This window comes from Phaethon lepturus, unplaced genomic scaffold (assembly GCF_000687285.1).
Source record: "Phaethon lepturus isolate BGI_N335 unplaced genomic scaffold, ASM68728v1 scaffold5883, whole genome shotgun sequence".
Classification (NCBI taxonomy): Eukaryota; Metazoa; Chordata; class Aves; order Phaethontiformes; family Phaethontidae; genus Phaethon; species Phaethon lepturus.
In genome coordinates, this window is record NW_010528271.1 from 13,322 (window position 1) to 34,511 (window position 21,190).

Here is a 21,190-nt window from a genome sequence, read left to right on the forward strand (position 1 = left end):
CTATAAATAGATAGAAATCAGGTATTTTGAAAGACCCAGTGGTACAGTAGAGCAGATCTGTCTTTGGCAGAGCTGTATATTAATATGGTTATCTTCCTAAAGTAATGAGTACTTAAAGTAGTGATATACTTACTGTATATCCCCAGATTTTATTAACAGAAATTAAATTATAAAACAAAAAGCAGAAAGTCACATTTCAATTCTATTCAGTTACTTTTTGACTTTTTACCAGTTGAGCGGCACCTAAAGGTCTTTATCCTGGGTTTTTTTTTAGCTCTTTAGATGTAGATGTTTTCCAACTGATATTTTAGTATTAGAATACAGAATCTAATCTGAGCTAGAAAATTGGAATTTATCACTACTAAATTTATAAGAAAAAACAATTAAATTTTCCTTATATTTTAATTTGAGAAAAAAACTATGGAAATCAGAAGCCTTCTCATTAGATACAATCATCTTTGGAACATACTCCTCAGCATATATCTAGGATCATAACTAATGAAGTGATTGAAGGATGTAAGCAGGTGTATATAAATATAGCTTTTAATTTCAGAAACAATAGAATTAATGCAAAAGTCCACTGAATTTAGTATAAAAACCGTTATTTATTTCAAAGGTCTTTCTATCACGCCTAATATTTATATTTATTTTAGCTACATGTTCTGTATTGTTAACTAAGCCTACAGATGACATGCAATTCAGTTACTGCAATGTTACAGTAATTCACCTGAGTCCATTTTATAAGAAAAATATGTGTGGGCTTTATTTTGAAAATCTATTGCGAATGCTGGTATATGTAAGGAAACCAGAAGGTTGGCCTGCTGGAGTGTTGTTGTAATATTGCTTTTTCAAAACTGTGGAGAGTTATTCACTATATTGCTGCACAGCAACAGAATGATTCTTTATAAATAACTATATTATGGTTGGTATGGCAGCTGATCTGCTTTCTTTCCTGATAGCTATGGTAGTAAACCCCAAGTATTTTTCCTATTGAATATGCTTTTTTTCTACACATTTTTACATTGTTCTGGTTAGTGCAGTGTGCAGTAAATTCTACAGCTAGTGGCCTCTTAAGTTGCACTAAATGTGAAAATAAAACATACAGCTTTGTTAATGGTGATTAATGTTGACCCTAGTTACTATGCTGACTGCATCATGAACTTGTGATAGACTGGTTAAGGAATTTTCTTTTCTTTGAAATACAAAAGGTCATTAGTCTTAGTCATGTTTCCAACAGATGATGACACTCTTCTAGGGCAAAAATAGGAAAAAAAGTAGATGATACTCTAAGTAGAAAGTAGCACGCAAAATATGTGATCCATGGGAAAGAAAACTAAGACACTACTAAATACTGTACTCTGCAGAGAACTTTTAATCTGGGATATTTAGTGGTGAGGATTTCCTACCTTTTAAACATATTGAAATACCCAAATGTTGCTGCATTAATGGACAGATTTCTGGATAGGACTTCTGTTTTTGCAACAGTTTAATTGTGTGTACACTTAATAACCTGTAACGTAGTGTAATTAAGAATGTCCATGTGCATCAACTTTAACTGATTATTTTTAATCCCAGCTGTGCATTGCAGAAGAAAAATTAAGTTCCAAAAATAGAAGTTTACATTAAATTTCTTAGTATTTGTCCTCAAGAGTTTAAAAGAGAAAAAAAAAGGTACTGAAGAACAGCTGCTGATCTCACTAAAATCAATGATATGTCTTATTGAAAGCTCACTGAAATAACGCAAAAAAAGAGAACCCAATGATAAATCACTGTTTGCAACTTAAAATTTATGGTTCTCTTTTAATAGCATTCTTGTGAGTTTCATTCATTATAATAACGGGAGAAGCAAGGAATGGATTCAGAAGAATTAGGAATTTAAAAAGAAAAAAAAAAGGGGGGGGGTGTGAATGCATGATAACCTTTGGCCTATCAGGGACTAGCCATTATCACAAGGTAAAAGAGGAACAGATAGACTTGGAGCAGCCAGTAAAGGACTTCATACAATCAGCAAATTCTTTTCAGAGGATATTCAGGGAGGGGAGTTCGTTGTGGCCTACCATAAGACAAAGCAGTGTCTGAATTTGTCATCTTCGGCTGCCTTTTTTGTTACTGAAAAGAAATTGTCACCTCTAAATAGTATGTTCACTAGACTAACTTGAATGCTTACATTAGTATGTCATCTGCTTCCCTCCATTTACTGTGATGAGATCCTAGGGCGTAGATGCCTGACTGGCAGATGTCTACAGTAAGGCAGCTCCCCAGACACAGCTACGGAGTGAGTTTTGGTATCAGCTCCAAGAGGAGCACCGCTAGTATGTGAATATCTACAGCTTAGTCACCGCCTTTGACAAACATCCGTTCTAAATACAACTATCCCCTGTGACCTCAGACCAGACTGATTTAAAAGCACAAAGTACTTCAGTATCGAAGACAGGGAAATAAACTGAAGCATAGGTGCTCTTGAACAGCAGTCCTACAGAATATATTCTGAAATAACAATTTGTTGCTTTGCTGGGTTGTGGAGTCACAGTGCCATACCCAGGTTAATCAGGTAGCAAATTGCGAATGGAGTTCAGGGGTTCAACACTAGAGAGATGGGCAAAGGCTCGGAGAAGATCATAAAATGGTCTTCCTGCCGGACAGCATTAAAATATGAGAATATTGGTATTGAGCCAGCTTGTGTTACGTGTCTGTAAATCATCAGTGAAGAGACATGAAGACACAGTATGTGTCAGGCGGTTACCCCGGAAGGCTGTCCTTAAAGAAAAGAGTCGTTCATTTAACCACCCCTGTGTTCTTGCCATAGACGCTTTGGAAAGCGCACGGCGCAGTACTGAAGCAGAGTAGCGTGTGCCATGTGCCGCTACTGTTCATGTAGACATTGTTTCCTGGTCCTGATCCCTGAAGTCTCTCATTCTGGAATTTCTCAGCATGTAATCCTTTACCTAGGAGTCTTGTAGACAAGTTTTCTGCAAACAGCAAGGAAAGAACGCATCAGTTAACGCTCTGGCGTATAAAAACTAGCGGTATACCTTCACCTGTCCTTCTTCCCTTTCCACAGCTATAATGTGGGTTGGTAGTACTGTTGAGAAAAAAAGAGTTTTGATAGCAAGACATTACTAACACCATCTTTGAACCAAACTAAGATAGCTGGACATGAGAAAATGGAAACATTTAGGAACGGTCCTCAGCTTTAGAGGAACAACGTATTTTGACTGGGTTAAAGGATTTTTCTGATATAGCTAGAGCTAACACTTAACTGAGGAAGGCAGTGTTCCCTGTAGAGAAACTCCTTCTATGAACTCTGAACTACCTACAAGTATGCACTGGTTTTCAGATACTGCAGTACGGTACCTGCTGCTGCTGAACAAAAGATGTGAATGCCTTCAAGTATAAGTAAACTGTGCGGTCTGCTGAACAAGGATTAACTCTACTGATTCTCATGAAGGTGACTGATGACACAGTTTCCAATCCTGTGCTCACAAAACTCATGCACTTCTCACTGTCCTTGGTGAAGGTTTGGGTGATTAAATATGAAGGCTGTTCTGGGATCTCAATAAGAAAAATATTCAGAAAAAAATTCTATTTTCAACCTGAAGTGCATTAACAGTTTAGCATAGTCAAAAAAGGGAAGAGCAAAAGAAGAGAAGGGTGTGCTGGAAGGAGAAGACTGTAAATCCAATGGTGTGAAGCCGTTTTTAACATTCTGTTTTAATTTTCATGCTGATTTGAAGATGTTAACCATTGATCTTCAATATGAAGCAATAATTCACTGCAAACTTGCTTTGTGTTGTTAAGAGTTTTAATGTTTTGGAAATATTTTTTTTTTACACAAATAATGGGATCTGAGATTTCAGCTTGATTTGTTTTTTAATTATCTCCAGCTATGATGAAAAAATTAGGGAGAAAAAATAGACTATTTTGGAGGTGTCATTAAGGAAACATCATAAAGTTACTTACTGTTTTCCTGCAGAGGCCCTGCCTCTTCCCATGCAAGGTACAGAGAAGTCTGTGGATGAAAATTAGATTTCTGTGTGGAGATGAGAGAGTTATTCTTCTGTAGCTCCGCTGTAGTGCCCTATCAATGCCCAGTTTCCAGAATAGGCAAAATGGCATGAAAAGAAAATAGGAGTCTACAGGTGTACGAATTCAGAGACTTCTAAACTCAGTAGTGGTTTTCATGACACTATTAAAATTGTAAACCATGCCTATTCCCTAGAGTTCCCAACATCTAATAACATTTGCCAGTGTGAAATTATTATTTTCTGTTTTCCCTGTAGCATGGCTGTGGAAATTTTGTGCGTGTGATACAGTCGTACAATCGCACACACCTGTATGTCTGCGGCAGCGGCGCCTTCAGCCCCGTGTGTGTGTATGTCAACAGGGGACGCAGGTCTGAGGTATGTCTCTTTTCATTTTATCCGCTCATTTTGTGGTGGATCTTACTCGTGTTAGGCAAAAATCAAAATTTTGAAAATACAAAAATGAATGATCCAAATAGATTTCTTCACCTCTGTTAAATAGAAAAAGAACAAAGATCCATAGTTTTCTGACCTGTTACCAGCAAGAAGCAAAGCCATGATCAAAAGCCATGCCTCAAATATGATCTTTGTCTAAAATTCCACAGTCATACCAAATGCTGGGCTACATTTGATAAGACTTTTTATTTGATGTTTTCTGGTGAATTCATTCCTACTATTTGTTGGTATTCCAAGAAAATATTCCAAGAAATACTTGAAAGGAAATAGCCAGTTAGACAAAAAGTAAAATTTGCCGTCCACTTTTTATAACTTCCATGTGTTACTGATTCCTGGGAGAAGCCCTTAAGTGGGCTAACTAATAGTTAGCCCTTAAGTGGGCTAACTATTCAGGTGTGTGAAGGTTTGATGGACTTCAGCTTAATACCCACTAGATGCAATCCCATGGTATGGTAATGGCAACTTTCATGGTGATGGTAACTTTCATCTACTGTACAAATTTTGCCCCAGTAAATTCTGCTGGGATGACGTCGGTAAGTTTTCTCACCACTGTGGGATCTTCCAGGGTGTAAATCTTATTGTCTCTAGATAGGTCTCCAGTTTTTCTATATTCAATTTCACTGTATATTTTCAATATATAAAGTACCAGATGTTTCATAAGTATATTGTCCAAGTTTCCTGATTTGAAAGTGAAATGTTTATTTATGTGCAGATGTAATAGGTAATAAATTAAGCAACCAGAAGGAGCCAGAAAAGCACTTTACCAAGACCCAGCACCTCAGTAGCTTTTGTCTGCAGGCACAGGGGTATGCAGTGTATTTTCCTGTACAGTGTGGAAGCAGATGTGTTGGGAAGGAAGATCAGAGTGTGCTACCTGGACTTTTGCCATGTGAGGGCAGCTTTAAAAGCTGGGCTGGCTTCTAGGGAAAAGACTGGGAAATTCATCACTGATTTCATTGGGAGTGGGATGGGGATTCTTGCCAAGACTCAAAACTACTGCAGAGGTTGCCAGGGAGGTGATAAATCATTGTTCCTCCAGGTAGGTTTGCATGGGATGATCTCAGTGACTTGTGGTAGATCCCTACCTTGCTCCAGCCTCCTTAACAGAGTATTTAGTCTGAATCATTGCACCTTCAGTCCTAATGAAGTATGCAAAAGTAGAGGTTCATAGGCCTGGATTTAAAAGCACAAGCAAGCAGAAGTGAATAAGTAAATCCATACTTTTGGTTAACAGAGTCTGCATTAACTTATTTTGATGTAGTTTTGAAACAGGTCAGCTTTCCTCAGCATTATCCTGTTTCTTGAGAAATTATTTAAAACATGGAAAGTGATCTCATTTGTGTCTAGTTAATGCAATATTCCTTTATCAGCTTAAGTAGTAGTACTGTAGCCCAGCGAACTCTGAATCTCATTATTTTAGAGTTTTTGTAAATGAGGTTAGGAGGGAGGGCGGGAAGTGATATTTCCAGATGATGCAACATGTTAAATTTCTTAAGTTAAAAATAAAGGTACATGTCTTGGAAGAACAGAACTGACTTCACTTAGCCTGTCTGTATAGCTACATGCCTATGACCAACTGATTAAATAAACTGCTGTCTGGAGTCTGTCAGACACTTGACTGTAGGCTTTGCATGCTCAAAGCCATTACTGTACAGGCCAACAATAGCATAACAGTTTAAAACCAAGCATTTCCTTCTGAATTCATTGCATATATCAGTGCATGACTAATTAGTAGAGCAGTATGAAGAACTATGCAGTGCTGATGGGACTAGTGAGGACTTTTTTTCCCTGCTTTTATCATTTCACCTTTCATTTAGTACAGTTTTCCTTGCAGAGAAGGCTGGTTTGCACTTGCAAAATGGATATTTTAGAAAGCACATCTACTTTTCTTTAGGAGCTACAAAGCCTGACAGTAAGGGTCATGTCCAACAATCATAAGAACTGGGCCTGTTTTGCTCCTTTGTCTCCAGGATTCCACATAATCTCAGAAAGGCGGCAGTTTCATTGATGAAGCAGAATGTTGCCCTTTCCCCTGAAACAGAGGTTAAAAATAATTAATTTTCTTGCTTGGCACACTTGATACTTTGGTCTTTAGCAATGAGTCTCTTAGTCACCCAAATATATTCTAAAGTCAAATTTAATGCAAGCAGAAGGAAATGTAATCACTATGTGAATTAATTGCAGACTAAAAAGTAGTTTAATATATATGAAAATCAAGTGTCTTCCTGGAGCTAGTTTAATAGTGCAGTAATGGGCATTTTGAATTGGAAAATAGTGGTACAATGCAGTAAATATGGATTAACATCAAGCTGCATATTATCTAGAAGTAAAACAACAAAAAAATACCCAAGATCATATTAGAAACTTCATACTTATGTTTTAAGATTGTTTAGAAGACTTATTTCTGAAACAACAGATAAGATGTCTGTGATTAAATTAGGTAAAACAGAAGAGGGGGAAAAGAGATAGGGGATAATGGATATTAAAGCTTCCTGCTGTACTGCGCATTTCAGGTTGTTGGAGTCTCCAATTTGCTGTCACCAAATGGCTGCTCAGTGGTATGTGTGGCATCCCCTATGGTTTATTTTTAAGTGTTAAAGGGAATATAAAGAGTTGATGCCCTTAATCAAATAGTTAATACATTGGCATCTACATCACAGAAGCCTTTCTTTGGAATTTTTTCAGCTACCTTTTTCTGTTGAAACAGAAATGTTTTAAGTTTGGAAGTGTTTTTTTTCCTTGCAGTTGTGTCTTTTGGCCTTTTATTAAAGATTAGAAGTTTGTTATAGGAGGCTAGGAACAAGCTGTTTGGTATATGAGTCAATGTGTTATGGATCAATGCCTCTGCCATTACTGACTGCAGTTTTTAAGGAACAGACTTGGACCCAAGAGTCCCTTCTAGCTCAGCGTACTGTACTCTTCAGTATTGCTCTGAACAAAGAAGAGAAGAGGTGTACCAAGACGGTTGAATTTTCTAAAGATATTTAGACTGTTTGCATTTCAAGCTGTAGTCCGGGTAGCTTCTGCTTTGCTTTCCTATTTATAAATCACATAAAATATAAACAAAGCCCCATACCAAGATTCCTAAGCAGCAAAAAATTTCCAAGAGATTTCAGGCTATGGCAAGAAATATTGATAAATCATCTATCACTATGGTATTGGAGCTCCAAGAGAGTTCCAAGAGAGCCATCCAAGAGATAGAAAATAAGTATGATTTAGGGGATTTTGGAGGTCTGATAGTTCAGTAAAGAGCAAATGATTTACAGTATCACAAAATGGTAGTTATCATAACAGATTTTTATTTAATATGAATTATTGTTCTAGTACCTTTATTATAATGTCCTAGACTGGTATAAGTATCACTATGTATTCAGCAAATAAAGGATAAATAACTTCAAAAACAGAGAAGTAATCTCCACAGATGTTATTGCAGAGAACAGTCAACATCTCCAAAGTGTAACTGAGCTAGAGGGAAAATTCTTTGTTTCAGTGTCTTGAATTTATAACAAGAGTCTTGAAAATAACTGGGTACCCATAAAAAAGTTATGTAAAGAGATGATGAAATTCTGAATAGGAAAGCTAAACTTTTGCTGATAGTACAGCAAAAGTGCCCAGCAGTGCTGAGTATTGTTAATGGTGGAAACAGCCAAGCATAATAATCACTTTACGTCTGATGGTTTCTGAAATGAAAAGTGACACACAAATCTACATTGCAGGAACAAATCTTCAAGATCGACTCCAAGTGTGAATCGGGAAAGGGACGCTGTTCTTTCAACCCCAATGTGAACACGGTGTCTGTTATGATCAGTAAGTAAATACTCCAAGTTGCGGAGGTCTAAACCCATATGGTCGTGTGTGGTGTGGACTGACGGGATGCTTGAAATGAGTTGGACACATGATTCAGCCTCCAAGCAGCAGTACCTTGTGTGTGGCTGATGCGCGCGAGGGTTGGGTCCGTCCTTGTTTCAAGGTTTACATGGAGGTAAAGGTAGCTATACAAATGAAATGCAGAAATAAGCTGTTGAAAGGGAGAGAGAAAGAAATAGAAAACAAAAGATTGTCCCTTTTCCAGCTTACACATTTTTCCCAGGGTTAGTTTCAACTTTGCATTACCCTGTCTAGCATTTTATGTTTGAACAGTTTCTGACCTTGTTCATCCTAGACAGCACTTGTGTCTCATTTAATTATTTGTAATATCTCAGAGTAGCCAGGGAAAGAAAGCCTGAAGACTTTAGTTACTTTGAATTTCATTTTTGTTGTCATCTCCGCTGTAGAGCCCACTAGCTATTGCAAGGCTCTTCATTCTTCAGTTGGCTTTATACCCAGCCGATTTTGCAATTTTCTTCCATTTGAAAGGCCAGAAAGTGATACAACTGACATACTTCAAATATTCTTGTGAATTGGTGGTGACTGTACTCAGTGACTGTGAGGTATATCCCATACAAAGAATTACTTCAGTGCCTACTGCACACCTAAGTAAGTGAAAAATCAAAGGGGGCATAGGCTTTGTGCAACCTAAGTCATCGGTAAAAGAAACTCTTTTTTTTTTTTTATTCCGCAACAAGGAGGCACGTTATAGATGCTCAGTGTAACCCATCCTTCCATGTTTGCAGCATATTCACAGACTTCTAGTGCCAAAGCCTTGATTTTTCAACATGTGCCTACTCCTTGTTATATATTTGGCTATGAAGAGAACAGCAGTTGCACAGATTTTTCAGGGTTTCTAAGCCAATAAAACTTAGTGCACACAGGTACTGCATATTTCACCCAAGGTTTACAAGGGAAAAATGTTCAGTGTTTCTGTCATTCAGCACCATTCAGCTTCCACTGAAATCAATGGCAATTGCAGATTGTGCCGGATATTTCCCTTAAAGTTTGAGTCTCATGGAGCTTAAGGGAAATGTCATACAGTCTATCCCACATGGTCTGTTCAAAATATAAGTTATCTTTGTTTTTTTTATGATTCCTAACCACAAAAACATTTAGTACAAAGGACAAGTAATTTCATTCACAGAGGTATGACCTGAAGAACCTTAAGAATGCTACCTAGATACCCCTCTGAACCTTGGCTGCGCTTATACCTTTATTGTATTAGTGATCTATGGTCAGTGTTTACAGATATTCACTGTGTAAAGAAAATATTTGTTCAAATCAGTGATGAATTAATCCACTGCTACTCATTCCTGTTATGGTATTATTAAGTGAATCAACTGTCAAAAGATAAAGTTTCCTTTCCTTGTTCCTTCTGGATTTTATGAAGCACCATTACATTGTTTCTGAATTACTGTACATACGGCAAGCGGAAATTTTTCTACAATAGATCTATGGCAGCTTTGTTCATATTAGTAAAATTTATGTTACCTTCCTTGATCTCTCAGTTATGTGACTGGAGAGACCTTCCCTAGTGTTTGTCTTATCTTTCATAACATAATTCACCTACAAAGTTTAAATTATTCCACAAAGGTCACATTCTTTTTCAAAAGAGTCCCACAAATTGAGTTTTATACTTTCTCCCTGTTACTACAAAGTCCAGTCATTTCAAAAACATTAAGCTTGAGTGAGTTTAGCCTCAATATTCATGCTGGAAAAGGGAAGATTTTGTACCGGACTCTCCTTTGAGTATTCTTCTGCAGGAATAATTCCTTCCCCTCCCTTCAGAAGTTAGGAAATATGTCCAGGCGGGGTAACTCTTCCATAACAAAAGAACCATTTTTAAACATAGCTGCAATTTCTTGACAATTTTGGGCATCACCAGCCCAGAATACAGCAGGAAAGCTGATTCACCCTTCAGAAGAAAGTGATGCTATAAAAACAAATTTGAACTTGGTACAATTTGCCATTGTACAAAGACGCTTTTGCATCAAAGCAACAAAAAATGTCCTTTGAAGAAGCTTGGCATAACTAATGTGCAGGATGCACGTCTCTTTCCCCACCAAGACTGAGATATTTATAAAAGCAGACATACCTCATCAATTCAGTAATTCCCTGAATAACAAAGAGAAGTAGTGTGGACTAGTTGTGCTGTGCAGACCAAGTGCTGTGTGGAATTTAAGAATTTAACCAAAAGGAAGTGGAGCTGACAGATATCATTTGATACGTGGTTAGCAAGTGGTCACTGGGAATGCTTAAGACATAACTAATAGTGTTGATATGTAATAGGATTAAAATTACATAGTGTAGTACTATTGTTAAAGTGTGTGCCTATGTGTATGTGCATAGGACTGTATATAATGTTTAGTGAGAACCATAAGCCTGATCTCTTTCAGCCAATTTCTTTCATAAAAATAAAGCTCTGATGGACTGAGCAATGAAACCGATATACAAAATCAGTTGTAAATCAGTATGGATCTAACATCATTCTGTCAAGACCTGCTCAGGAAGTAAATGCTTCACAAACATGCGGCGAATTCACTGTTTAAATCCCCTGTGTATGAATCTTGTCATCACTGGCAGAGACGAGAGCAGAAGAGTGGCTGCTGGCTGCTCTGCAGGGGTTCAGTTCAGGCTCTAGCCAGCAGCAGAAAAACAAAATCTCCAGAGTTTTAATTCTCTCATGAGCCAATAGTCTTCCGTACTGATGCACACACACACACAGAGAACATAAAAATAGCCTCAAGTGCTTCTGAACCTGTGACTCTTGCCAGCTTGACCACACTCTCTGGGTAGTCCAGGAATTCAGACAAAAACATCAGTCAAACAACCCAGCTGTACTGGAATGTATTCAGCCACCACTCCCACTCCGAGAGTTAGAGTTTATTTTAGCTACTGTTTTCTACTCTGGGGTTTCATTGTCATTAGTCAGTGGAAATTACTTGGCTATTCGCAGAGCAGAAAATGATAGTATCTGTAATTATAATTATAATTATAATTATATATATGTATATTTATGCACACACAGAGACTTACACAAACACAGATATACATCCTGACTGATGGACTGAGTATTCAGCCCTGTGCAGGGAGCAGAAGTTCACAGTTCTGTTAATGCAATAGTTGCGTGTCTAATTTTGTTCAGGCATATGACCCTATACTTAGAATCAAGTACATAAAAGGGGGCAATTGTTGCTCCATATTGCTCTGTGTCAAGTTCAATAATATGATTGCCTGGCCTCTGCAATACTGAAGTCAGCTTGAGGCTGCCTAGGGCAGCCTTGGCAATACTGTTGGTAAAAATGGGCATCGATCCATTGACTGCGATACATGCTGTGCCAGTTTACATCAGCAATAAATTCAGCCCAGTCATTTTGTCTACTCCCATAACAAAAAAACTTTTTTGAAGTATGTACTTAAAAGACTGAATGTGATTCTTTTTGATAATTCTAGACTGATTTTTCAATGATACTTAGCAGTGAAAGTTGAGCAACTAAATTTCATATCAAAGAAAAGTTCACCACATATGCAGTTCTGCTGTTGCATTTAATTATGCATTTCCCTAAAGTCTTTAAGAAAAATCTGATGAATCTTGTGCGTTCTAGATTGTGTCTTTGTAAATCAGAGGGAAACCCCATTGCCATGACCCAATATATATCTGTACAGACTCCTATGTAAATAAAGAGTTGACGAGTTTAAAATAAAAGTAGATCAGTAAATACAAATTTCCCAAAAGCCATAACAATGCATTTGCTTTTCCCCCTCCACTTCAATTCTTTTCAGATGAAGAGCTTTTTTCAGGAATGTATATTGATTTCATGGGGACGGATGCGGCCATTTTTCGGAGTCTGACCAGGAGGAATGCAGTGCGAACCGACCAGCACAACTCCAAATGGCTGAGTGGTGAGATGCCTTAGTTTTACCAGAGCTTTTAATGGGTTTCACAGAGACTCTGCTTTGTTTTGTGTAAAATAAAGAGCTTGTCTCTCTAAGGAGCTTTTCTCTGAGTTTAATTTAGGAAGTTGAACCATGAAGAAATGTGTGTAAATACATATTGTAGACAATACACAGATATAAAGGGTTCGCTACATGAGCCAGCCTCTTAGGTCACCCCACCTCATGGCCTTTTCTGCGTTAAGACTGAACCAAACTGTTCAAGGGAAAGTGTATGAATTTGCCAAAACGTATGTTCTGCGGGTACCAACACCAGGCTGGTTGCCTAATAAGGGATTGCAAGAAACTAGTGCAGTCACCTGGATGTCATAATGTACATTTTAAATTACATTACAATTTGCATTACACTAGTGCTCCTTTACAGTGTTTTGTATGTTTATCAACCTCTGATATGAACTCAAATGCTGTTCAAGCATTTGCATATTCTGCTTTCCTTTTCCAGTGTTCCAACAGCTATTTTCCTCTCTTATGCATTTTTAAAGTACCTTGTTTGTAGGTACTCTGTAAAGTCTTTTAACAGCTTACTTTTATGTTTTGCCTCAGTGAGCCTTTCCTTAAGTGCCCTTGATAACACACTGATTCTTCCCTCTTCTTCCTCGAAGTCTTTGAATCCCTGCAGTACTCTAATACTCTTGTTTCTGTATTTGAATCTTTTTTCTAAAAATCTGCTGTGGGATAAAATGTGAGGATGCAGAAATTTAAGGGTGCCAGCAAGAAGCCATTTACCTGGTGATATTTGGTATATCCACACCCAAGGCTAGAGCATATAGCCTAACCTGACACAGCAACACCTCTATATGCATTATATAGCGTTTCCTTGAAGCAGTCAGTAACTGCCAAATCATTATTTGCTTATATTGATACATCTTTTGGTTTCATTTTTCTGGTATACTGTTTCATTTCAGAGCCTATTTTTGTGGATGCTCATGTTATCCCAGATGGCACTGACCCCAATGATGCCAAAATCTACTTCTTCTTCAAAGAGAGACTCACAGACAACAGTGGCAGCACAAAGCAAATTCATTCAATGATCGCAAGAATATGCCCAGTAAGAACTCTTTGGTTTTCCAGGTTGTTGGGACAAACCGCTAGTGTGACATGATAAGCTAAAAGACTGACTGATTGAAAAGCCTTTGATTTATATTCAAAACAAATTTCCTGTTTCAGCTTCCACGTTCATAATTAAGTAGAACTCTTACTGAACACACAGCTAGGATCTGAACATGGTGTATCTGGCTATACCGTGACCAGTATATCTGGCTATACTTATAGTGATATGGAAGTTTAGAGATTCAGGAATTTGCGTATTACTCTGACTGACTCAGAATAGTTACCAGTGTTGTATTTCCAAATTTGATGTACTTTGTACGAATGAAGTACATTCTTTGCTTAGAAAAACTGAATTACAAGACAGTGAGGTCTGTCACATGCACACAAACATACTCAAAATCTTTGAAACACATTGGAAATATCAGAGCCAAGTTTTTAAATGGGTTAATTTAACTTTCAAATATTGTTCTTATTTTTAGAATATCTGTCCTTTCTGAGTTCTTACATTGATGTATATGTGAGCCTAGCTTCAAAAAAGTGCACAGGAAAATGAAATTCAGGCATTATGGTTACTCCTGTGCAGTGATTAATTTACGATCTCAGCACTCCTCATTGTCTCTATTTCCTTTCTTGTACCTATAATCAACTGTAGATGGAAAATTATTGAAGCAGCTATTAATATCTCTGGTGAAGTGGATTTTTTTTAATGACTGTAAATTATAAACGAACAATTACTGCTAGCCTTTTCATTCCTTCTTTTGGAAAGGTTCAGGAAGATAATTGTGAGCGTTTGTGTATTCCTGGTCTTTAATCTGGGTCTTCTTTAGAATTTGATGCTTTGTGTTGTTGTTGTGCATGGGTGTGAGGGCATGTTTGGGACTGTGTTAAACTCCTTCTCAAACAGTACGATGAGGCATGTGATCTCTTTTATAATCTCCATTTTCCATATTTTTATGAGGGTGCCCAAAGGCCTTTTTGGGTATTTTGCAAGAAGACATTTCACACAATTATAGCTGTATTTGTCATTATTACTGTTATAATGAAGCCCAGATGATTTCTGAAAGGCCTCATCTTGTTAGACTTACACTAAAGTCAGTGGCAGAATCCCAGAGCCAATGAAAATAAATCTGAGACAGTCATATTTGTATACTTGTATACCATCAATATTCATATACCAACACCTTTGAGACTGGCCAAATATATTAGTTCAGTGGTGCCAAGAAAGACCCCCCCAAAATACCCCTTATGGGTCACCCAAAAAGTCTGATTACCAGCTGTGGACCAAGCTAGCAGGACATGCAAGAGTGCAAAACTGGCTTGACCCATCATTTCTGAATTCAGTTCAGAAAACATCCATCTCATGGGGCAGCATGGCTTACTAGGTCAGATGCAGCTATAGTGCTGTCAGGATTAGAAGAAACATCCCTCCATAGGCTTATTAGACCTTTTAGAGGCAGCATGGACTTCACCACACTAGGTGTCAGTAAGCAAAGAAGTCCTCTCCAATCATGCCTACACACACTGCTGCTGCACCAAATCGACTGCCCAACCCTCTGAAGCCTGCTAGCGCAGCACAGAAACTCTGCTCAGAAAACGAGTTCTTGTTTTTCCTGTATCTATCTGGAGTGTTTAGATGAAGGGATTTGGTTTAGGCTTATCTGTATCTATTTTTCATATTGAATGTACCAGAATAGTTGTCTAGATGATGAGACCAGCTAACCTGAGGAAAATGTGAGAAAGCCCAGTGAAATGTTAGTTGTCTTGGGGTTTTTTTTCTGAAAATAATATTCCTTTCCAGAATGACACAGGTGGTCAGCGTAGTCTCGTGAACAAGTGGACAACATTCTTGAAAGCAAGACTTGTGTGCTCAGTAATGGATGAAGATGGAACAGAAACGTACTTTGATGAATTAGGTATGGCAAGAAAATCCCTTAAAAGTTTTATCTAAATCCTGGACTCTGTGAATATTTAATTATTGATGTTCATACAGCTCCTTAGTCAAGTTGTTGAAAGTAAAATTTTGTCCCCGTAGAAATTCATTACAAAATTCCTCTTGCAGTTTTGTAACAGGAAATGAAAAAAATCTTCATTAATCTCACTGTGTAATTTTCATTATCTTTGAAATGAAGGTAATTAATCTTGACTATGTAAAGGAATTGTATATGTAAAAAATTAATATTTGGAAGGGAACATGTAAGTGAAGTCTATTGTTATTTTGATCCTAGTTAGGCTTATGACAGAGGTTTTTTAATATACACCTCTTTGAAACTGTTTCTTATGCCACTGTGTAAGAGACAGATTTTCTGCAATACAGATTGTCTTTTTTGTTCACTGGGTAGAGGCCTCAATTTGCTAGTTCAAGATAATACTAATAAATCCTGTTACTGGCACCAGCAGTACTACTATGAAAAAATGTTCAGTGAATAATCTATATAGCAATCACAAGCTATATAAGGAATTAATAGATGCATGTCTTGATACGGAAGTGCCAAACAACATTAACAGAAAGTTTCATCGATTTCTATTTTGTCCACAGCTGTGACATACAAAGTCATAGTTCTAAATTCGAGTGTTGGAAGATCTGATATGTGTATTGATATAAATATAAATATAAATATAAATATATAACTAAAATATAAAAATAAGCATAAATGTGAATATAAAATAATATAAATAGCTAGTGGACCCCACCACTGGGACTATATCTGATTCTGACCTTCTCTCCATTGTAATTTCTCTGTCATTATTCTTGATTCTCATCATAGAACATGGGATTTAGAGTCTTTCTGACTTTATACCTTTACAAATATTTGGTGTGCTTGCTTTGGTTCAAGGTTTTGATGGAACCTCATAGGCCTAGGAGCAGATCTTAACTTGCTGTAACTCAGAATATGCAAGGTGCTTGGAGGACTGACTTTCAGAAGTTCCCAGTGCCTCCTGGTGCTGCCAGAGCCACTAATCTTTCAGAGCTGTGATTTACCAGCCCACTCCTCTTCAACAGAGCAGTCGGGTAACTGCTTTTAGTTTTCTTATGACAAAATGGAGAACCATACAGAATAGCAGACAACGTTCTCATCCTGGAGTCCCGGCACAATCCTGTAGCAAAGAGTAAGAATACAACCGCAGCTGGAAATTCACGTATAATGCAGAAGAGTGTAACGCTGCCAGTCCTGCATGGTGCGGTCTTCTGTTTTTGACACATTTAACAGAATGTTTAAAAATTTCGAAGCATTAATGAAGGAGCCACACAAATTAATGAAAAGCTAAAGAACATGTTTTATGATAAAAAGCTCAAACAGTTCAGTCTTTTTGTGTGTTGTAAAATAAGCTTAAGAGGTAGCTTGATTATAGTTATTAAAAACATTTGCAAGGAGAAACTGACAGAGATTAAGGTATTTTTCACTGAAGTGTAAAAAAATCCAACAGATCAGAGGTAAAGGTGGGCAAATTCAGTTCTGTGAGTAGGTACAGTCTTGCATAGTGCAGTCAATAAATCTCTACACAGCAGAAGGTGGGAGGTTTACATCTCTCCATGTCTTCACTGTAAAACTCTGTGTCATTCATATCATGTTGAAAATGAGCTAATGAGAGCATCTAGAGTGTGTACCGGACAATAAAACACCTAATTGTCCTGCTCTGGATTACATCCGTCTGTGGGAACTCTTTGACCTACTGCAACTTAAATGTTTGCCTACTGTTGAACAACCTGCTGAAATGAGATACAGATGAGAAATGTGCGACGTGGATCCTGAACATATTTGACAATCTTTGCCTTCTGTCTTCATAAGGCTGAATGGCACGGAGTTAATTTCCAAAACTGTTCTTGAATGTTCACATGCTGCATTTATGCATATGGTCCATTCATACGATAAGTCTGCTTTTTCCCATTCAAGTCTGAGACAAAACTACTGTTGACTTCAGCAGGAATGAAGTCATTAATTAAACTGGAAAATAAAGGTTTTATTGGTATTCAAAATGTTTTTTCTTTTTCCTTTTCTTTCTTACAGAGGATGTGTTTCTTTTAGAGACAGATAACCCAAGAACAACGCTTGTGTATGGAATTTTTACAACATCAAGGTAAATGGAGAGATGTGAAGAAAATTACCTGTCTGAACTGCCCAATTTTCTATATGAAAACTGAAAATGATGGTTTGTGGTCAAGGCCATTTTGTGCAATTTTGTGTGTCTGCTGCGGCCATCGTTTGCATGCAGGAGTAACAGTCTCGGTATCGTTACTGTTGGTATCCATGTCACAGAATCACAGAATCACTAAGGTTGGAACAGACCTTCAAGATCATCAAGTCCAACCATTAATCCAGCGCCACCATGTTCCCTAAACCATGTCCCGAAGCGCCACATCCACACGTTTCTTGAACACTTCCAGAGATGGCGACTCCACCACCTCCCTGGGCAGCCTGTTCCAATGCTTGACCACCCTCTCGGTGAAGAAATTTTTCCTAATATCCAATCTAAACCTCCCCTGGCGCAACTTGAGGCCATTTCCTCTTGTCCTATCACTAGTTACTTGGGAGAAGAGACCAACACCCACCTCACCACAACCCCCTTTCAGGTAGTTGTAGAGAGCGATAAGGTCTCCTCTCAGCCTCCTCTTCTCCAGACTAAACAACCCCAGTTCCCTCCGCCGCTCCTCGTAAGAATTGTGCTCCAGACCCCTCACCAGCTTCGTTGCCCTTCTCTGGACACGCTCCAGCACCTCAACGTCCTTCTTGTAGTGAGGGGCCCAAAACTGAACACAGGATTCGAGGTGCGGCCTCACCAGTGCCGAGTACAGGGGCACGATCACTTCCCTACTCCTGCTGGCCACACTATTGCTGATACAGGCCAGGACGCTGTTGGCCGCCTTGGCCACCTGGGCACACTGCCGGCTCATGTTCAGCCGGCTGTCAGAACTATGCTGCTTGGAGCGAACTGCTCCCTGACGTACTGTCAGCTAGCCCTGGGAAAACATTTCTGTGGAGGGCCCCTTGTTACCGTTCAGCAGCGGGAAGCGGAGCAGCTTCAATGAAGTGAACTCATGTGGCATCTGAGAGTACTTAGCACCGACTGAAGGACATCCAGCACCCTGATGGATCAAACTGGGAATTCTTACATGAATTCATACAAATAATTTCCAGTCTCTCAGCTGCCAGATGATCGCACAGATGGCAAATAACCCATGTCAGCTTCAGTTGGCTATGAAAACACAAGCTTATATGGCATTTGATCACCTCCTTGCAGCCTTAAGCTCCCTGTTATCAGTCAGAAGTATTCACTCACTGTCCAGTTTAGAAAGAACTCGGCGAGCTCCCGAGGACAGTGGAAGTACCAGTCGGTCTTACCATGCTGAAACTCTCCACAAAGACCGACAGCTGGACCAACAGATCCTGCCATCTCTATTTTTTTTTAATTTCTCTTTCCCTCACCACATAGTGGTGGTATACAGTACAGAAATGGTTACTGCTTACTGATTTCTGACATGCTATCCTGTATTATTTATCTGTTTTTACTTACCTTCAAAGAGGTTTTTCTCTGTTTTTTAAATTTCATTTAATTTATTTGATCAGATTAGCAAATTATTTAACTTATTACTAGTAATTCCTTTAATGGCAATTTCCAGTAAAGAAATCCTTGCATGAAAAAAAAAAAAAATTCCCAATACACTTTTTTGTCTTTTTTTCATGTGGATCCAGGGATCTGCTTTCTCAAATGTGTGAACCAGCCAGGAAAATACAATTTTATGGTATTTAATTGGGAAAAAAAGAACCCCATAACTTGTAAACATCTGGCGCTGTCTACATTTTATGATTCCTACTGCACAAAAAGAGAAAATGCTGAGGTTATGTTTAGCAATAAAACCAAACTTATGATTAGGTTATGGATGCAACATGCCTGAACTGGAAACACTTTTACCTAATTCTCCTGGTATTCCTGCAGTGGAAACGAGGTTTGAATCACAGGACCATATAAGGTGACAACAAAGAGAAAACTTCATTTTTTCCTGGCTCTCAAGCTGTTTTCTCTCTCTAGAAGTTTTTATACCTCATGCATTTCTGTTATCATGAACGACATGGTCTATGCTTTGTTTCCCTTTGCTCGGCTACCGATTGAATGTGTTACCTAGTTAAACACAGCAATCATAATTATTACTCCGTAGCAGTTTCTTTATCTTCACCTCTGTAGACCTCCAACTCATAACAGTAACAAGAGAGAAACACCCCAGCAAATAATATCTATTAGTACTTTTATCTAAACCATACAGAAGGAAACCAAGTAATATTGAAGCAAATTATTTTGGTGGCATAATCTCCTGTAAATCTAACATAAAACATCTGGAAAGATTAAATAAATTTCTTAAAACCTATTAATACCTACTAAAATTTCCACAAACATCATAATCTATCTCAAAGTTTCCTCCTGCTAATCCAGACGTAGCTGAGAGCAATGTGGATTGCACTTTCCTTCTTTAGACTCTATGCTTAATGTTTTCAGGTTTTTTCTGGGGTGCTTTTTTTCTTTTTCAATTGAAAACAGAGGGTTACTTGGATTATCTTCATCCTACAGTTAATATCAGGCAGATTTCAAACTGCCTGGAGTTTCCACTTGGTTAAGATAAATATCCCAAACCTTATACGGAGGGAGAGAAAAAAAAAGGAGTTCATTCACTCCAGTCAGCCTTAGCATCACTCTGGAAATTATTCCTCTAGTGCCCTCCATCATCACAAGGTGGTGGTGGCCATTCAGGGCTTGTGCTGTCCGAGGATACGTCTGAGACCATTGCTGAACCCAGAGCAGTGGAAAAACAGGCCCTTCTCCGAGGTGAACTCCAGGGTTCTCCTCGGGAAGCATCAAACTTCAACCCTCTTGAAGGGTCTTTGTAAGACCAGTTTTGTGGGTGGATTTGAGGACTGTATAGGAGTAACTCCTTTACAGCCACAACCTGTCCCCATTTTGCCTGGAAAAGCTGGCAACTGATTGTAATAATTTAACCGGTTGTAATTGCACTGGATGTTTTGATTAATATTTTAGCCATGTGTTTTAGGAGGTTCATGGAGGTCTTGTGGTTAATATACTGGTAGAGAGTTCTGGAAACCTGTGCTGTGTTTGGCAGTACAAAGTTTATAAAACTCTTGTCTCACTGAAGTCAGCAATAATTTTGCTATTGATTTAACTGGGGCCAGATTATGTTCCTTTTATATTCGACATTAGGAAATTTTTTTATTCCACCAGTAGGGTCGTACCTTCCTCCCTCTTTTTTCAGTTCACTGTTCAAAAAGGTGCTAGATCTTAAGGAGTAGTGGTGTATACTGGGAAGTTAGATTAGTTGATTTTAAATGTATTAAATCCATGCAATAGAAGCATTACGTTGTATTAAATATATTATTTTAAAAGGATCTTTCATCACTGGACCATGCGGAACGATGGAGAAACTATACAGAAGTTGGTAGATTGAAATACTAACTTTTTCCTACTGTCTTCCAGCTCCATATTTAAAGGCTCAGCCGTGTGTGTGTATCACCTGTCTGACATCCAGACCGTGTTCAATGGGCCATTTGCACACAAAGAGGGCCCGAACCACCAGCTGATTCCATATCAGGGCAGAATTCCATACCCGCGACCTGGCACCGTAAGTGCAAAGATGTTTATGCAGGCTTGCCAATTACTTGTCTTTGTTTAATACATAAATAAATATTATGTATTCCAGGGGAATGGACTATATGTGACTATGACACTTAGTTACAGCTCAGAACAATTTTATTTTCTTCTCAGCTTGCCATACAAATCACTTAGTATCTGGAAATCTTCTAGGAAGAATTAAAAGTCGTGCAAAGCGCAAACCG

At 38.2% G+C, this 21,190-nt stretch overlaps 1 protein-coding gene across 1 annotated transcript in view; it reads left to right on the forward strand.

The window, feature by feature from the left end:
• The window catches only part of SEMA3C (sema domain, immunoglobulin domain (Ig), short basic domain, secreted, (semaphorin) 3C), a 51,750-nt gene that overhangs the window by 3,213 nt on the left and 27,347 nt on the right, over positions 1-21,190 (forward strand). The window contains exons 3-9 of the mRNA XM_010283616.1: positions 4,281-4,400; positions 8,195-8,285; positions 12,132-12,251; positions 13,208-13,350; positions 15,151-15,265; positions 17,360-17,429; positions 20,832-20,976. Of these exons, the coding sequence (XP_010281918.1) occupies positions 4,281-4,400; positions 8,195-8,285; positions 12,132-12,251; positions 13,208-13,350; positions 15,151-15,265; positions 17,360-17,429; positions 20,832-20,976 (804 nt within the window). The remainder of the gene's footprint in view (positions 1-4,280; positions 4,401-8,194; positions 8,286-12,131; positions 12,252-13,207; positions 13,351-15,150; positions 15,266-17,359; positions 17,430-20,831; positions 20,977-21,190) is intronic.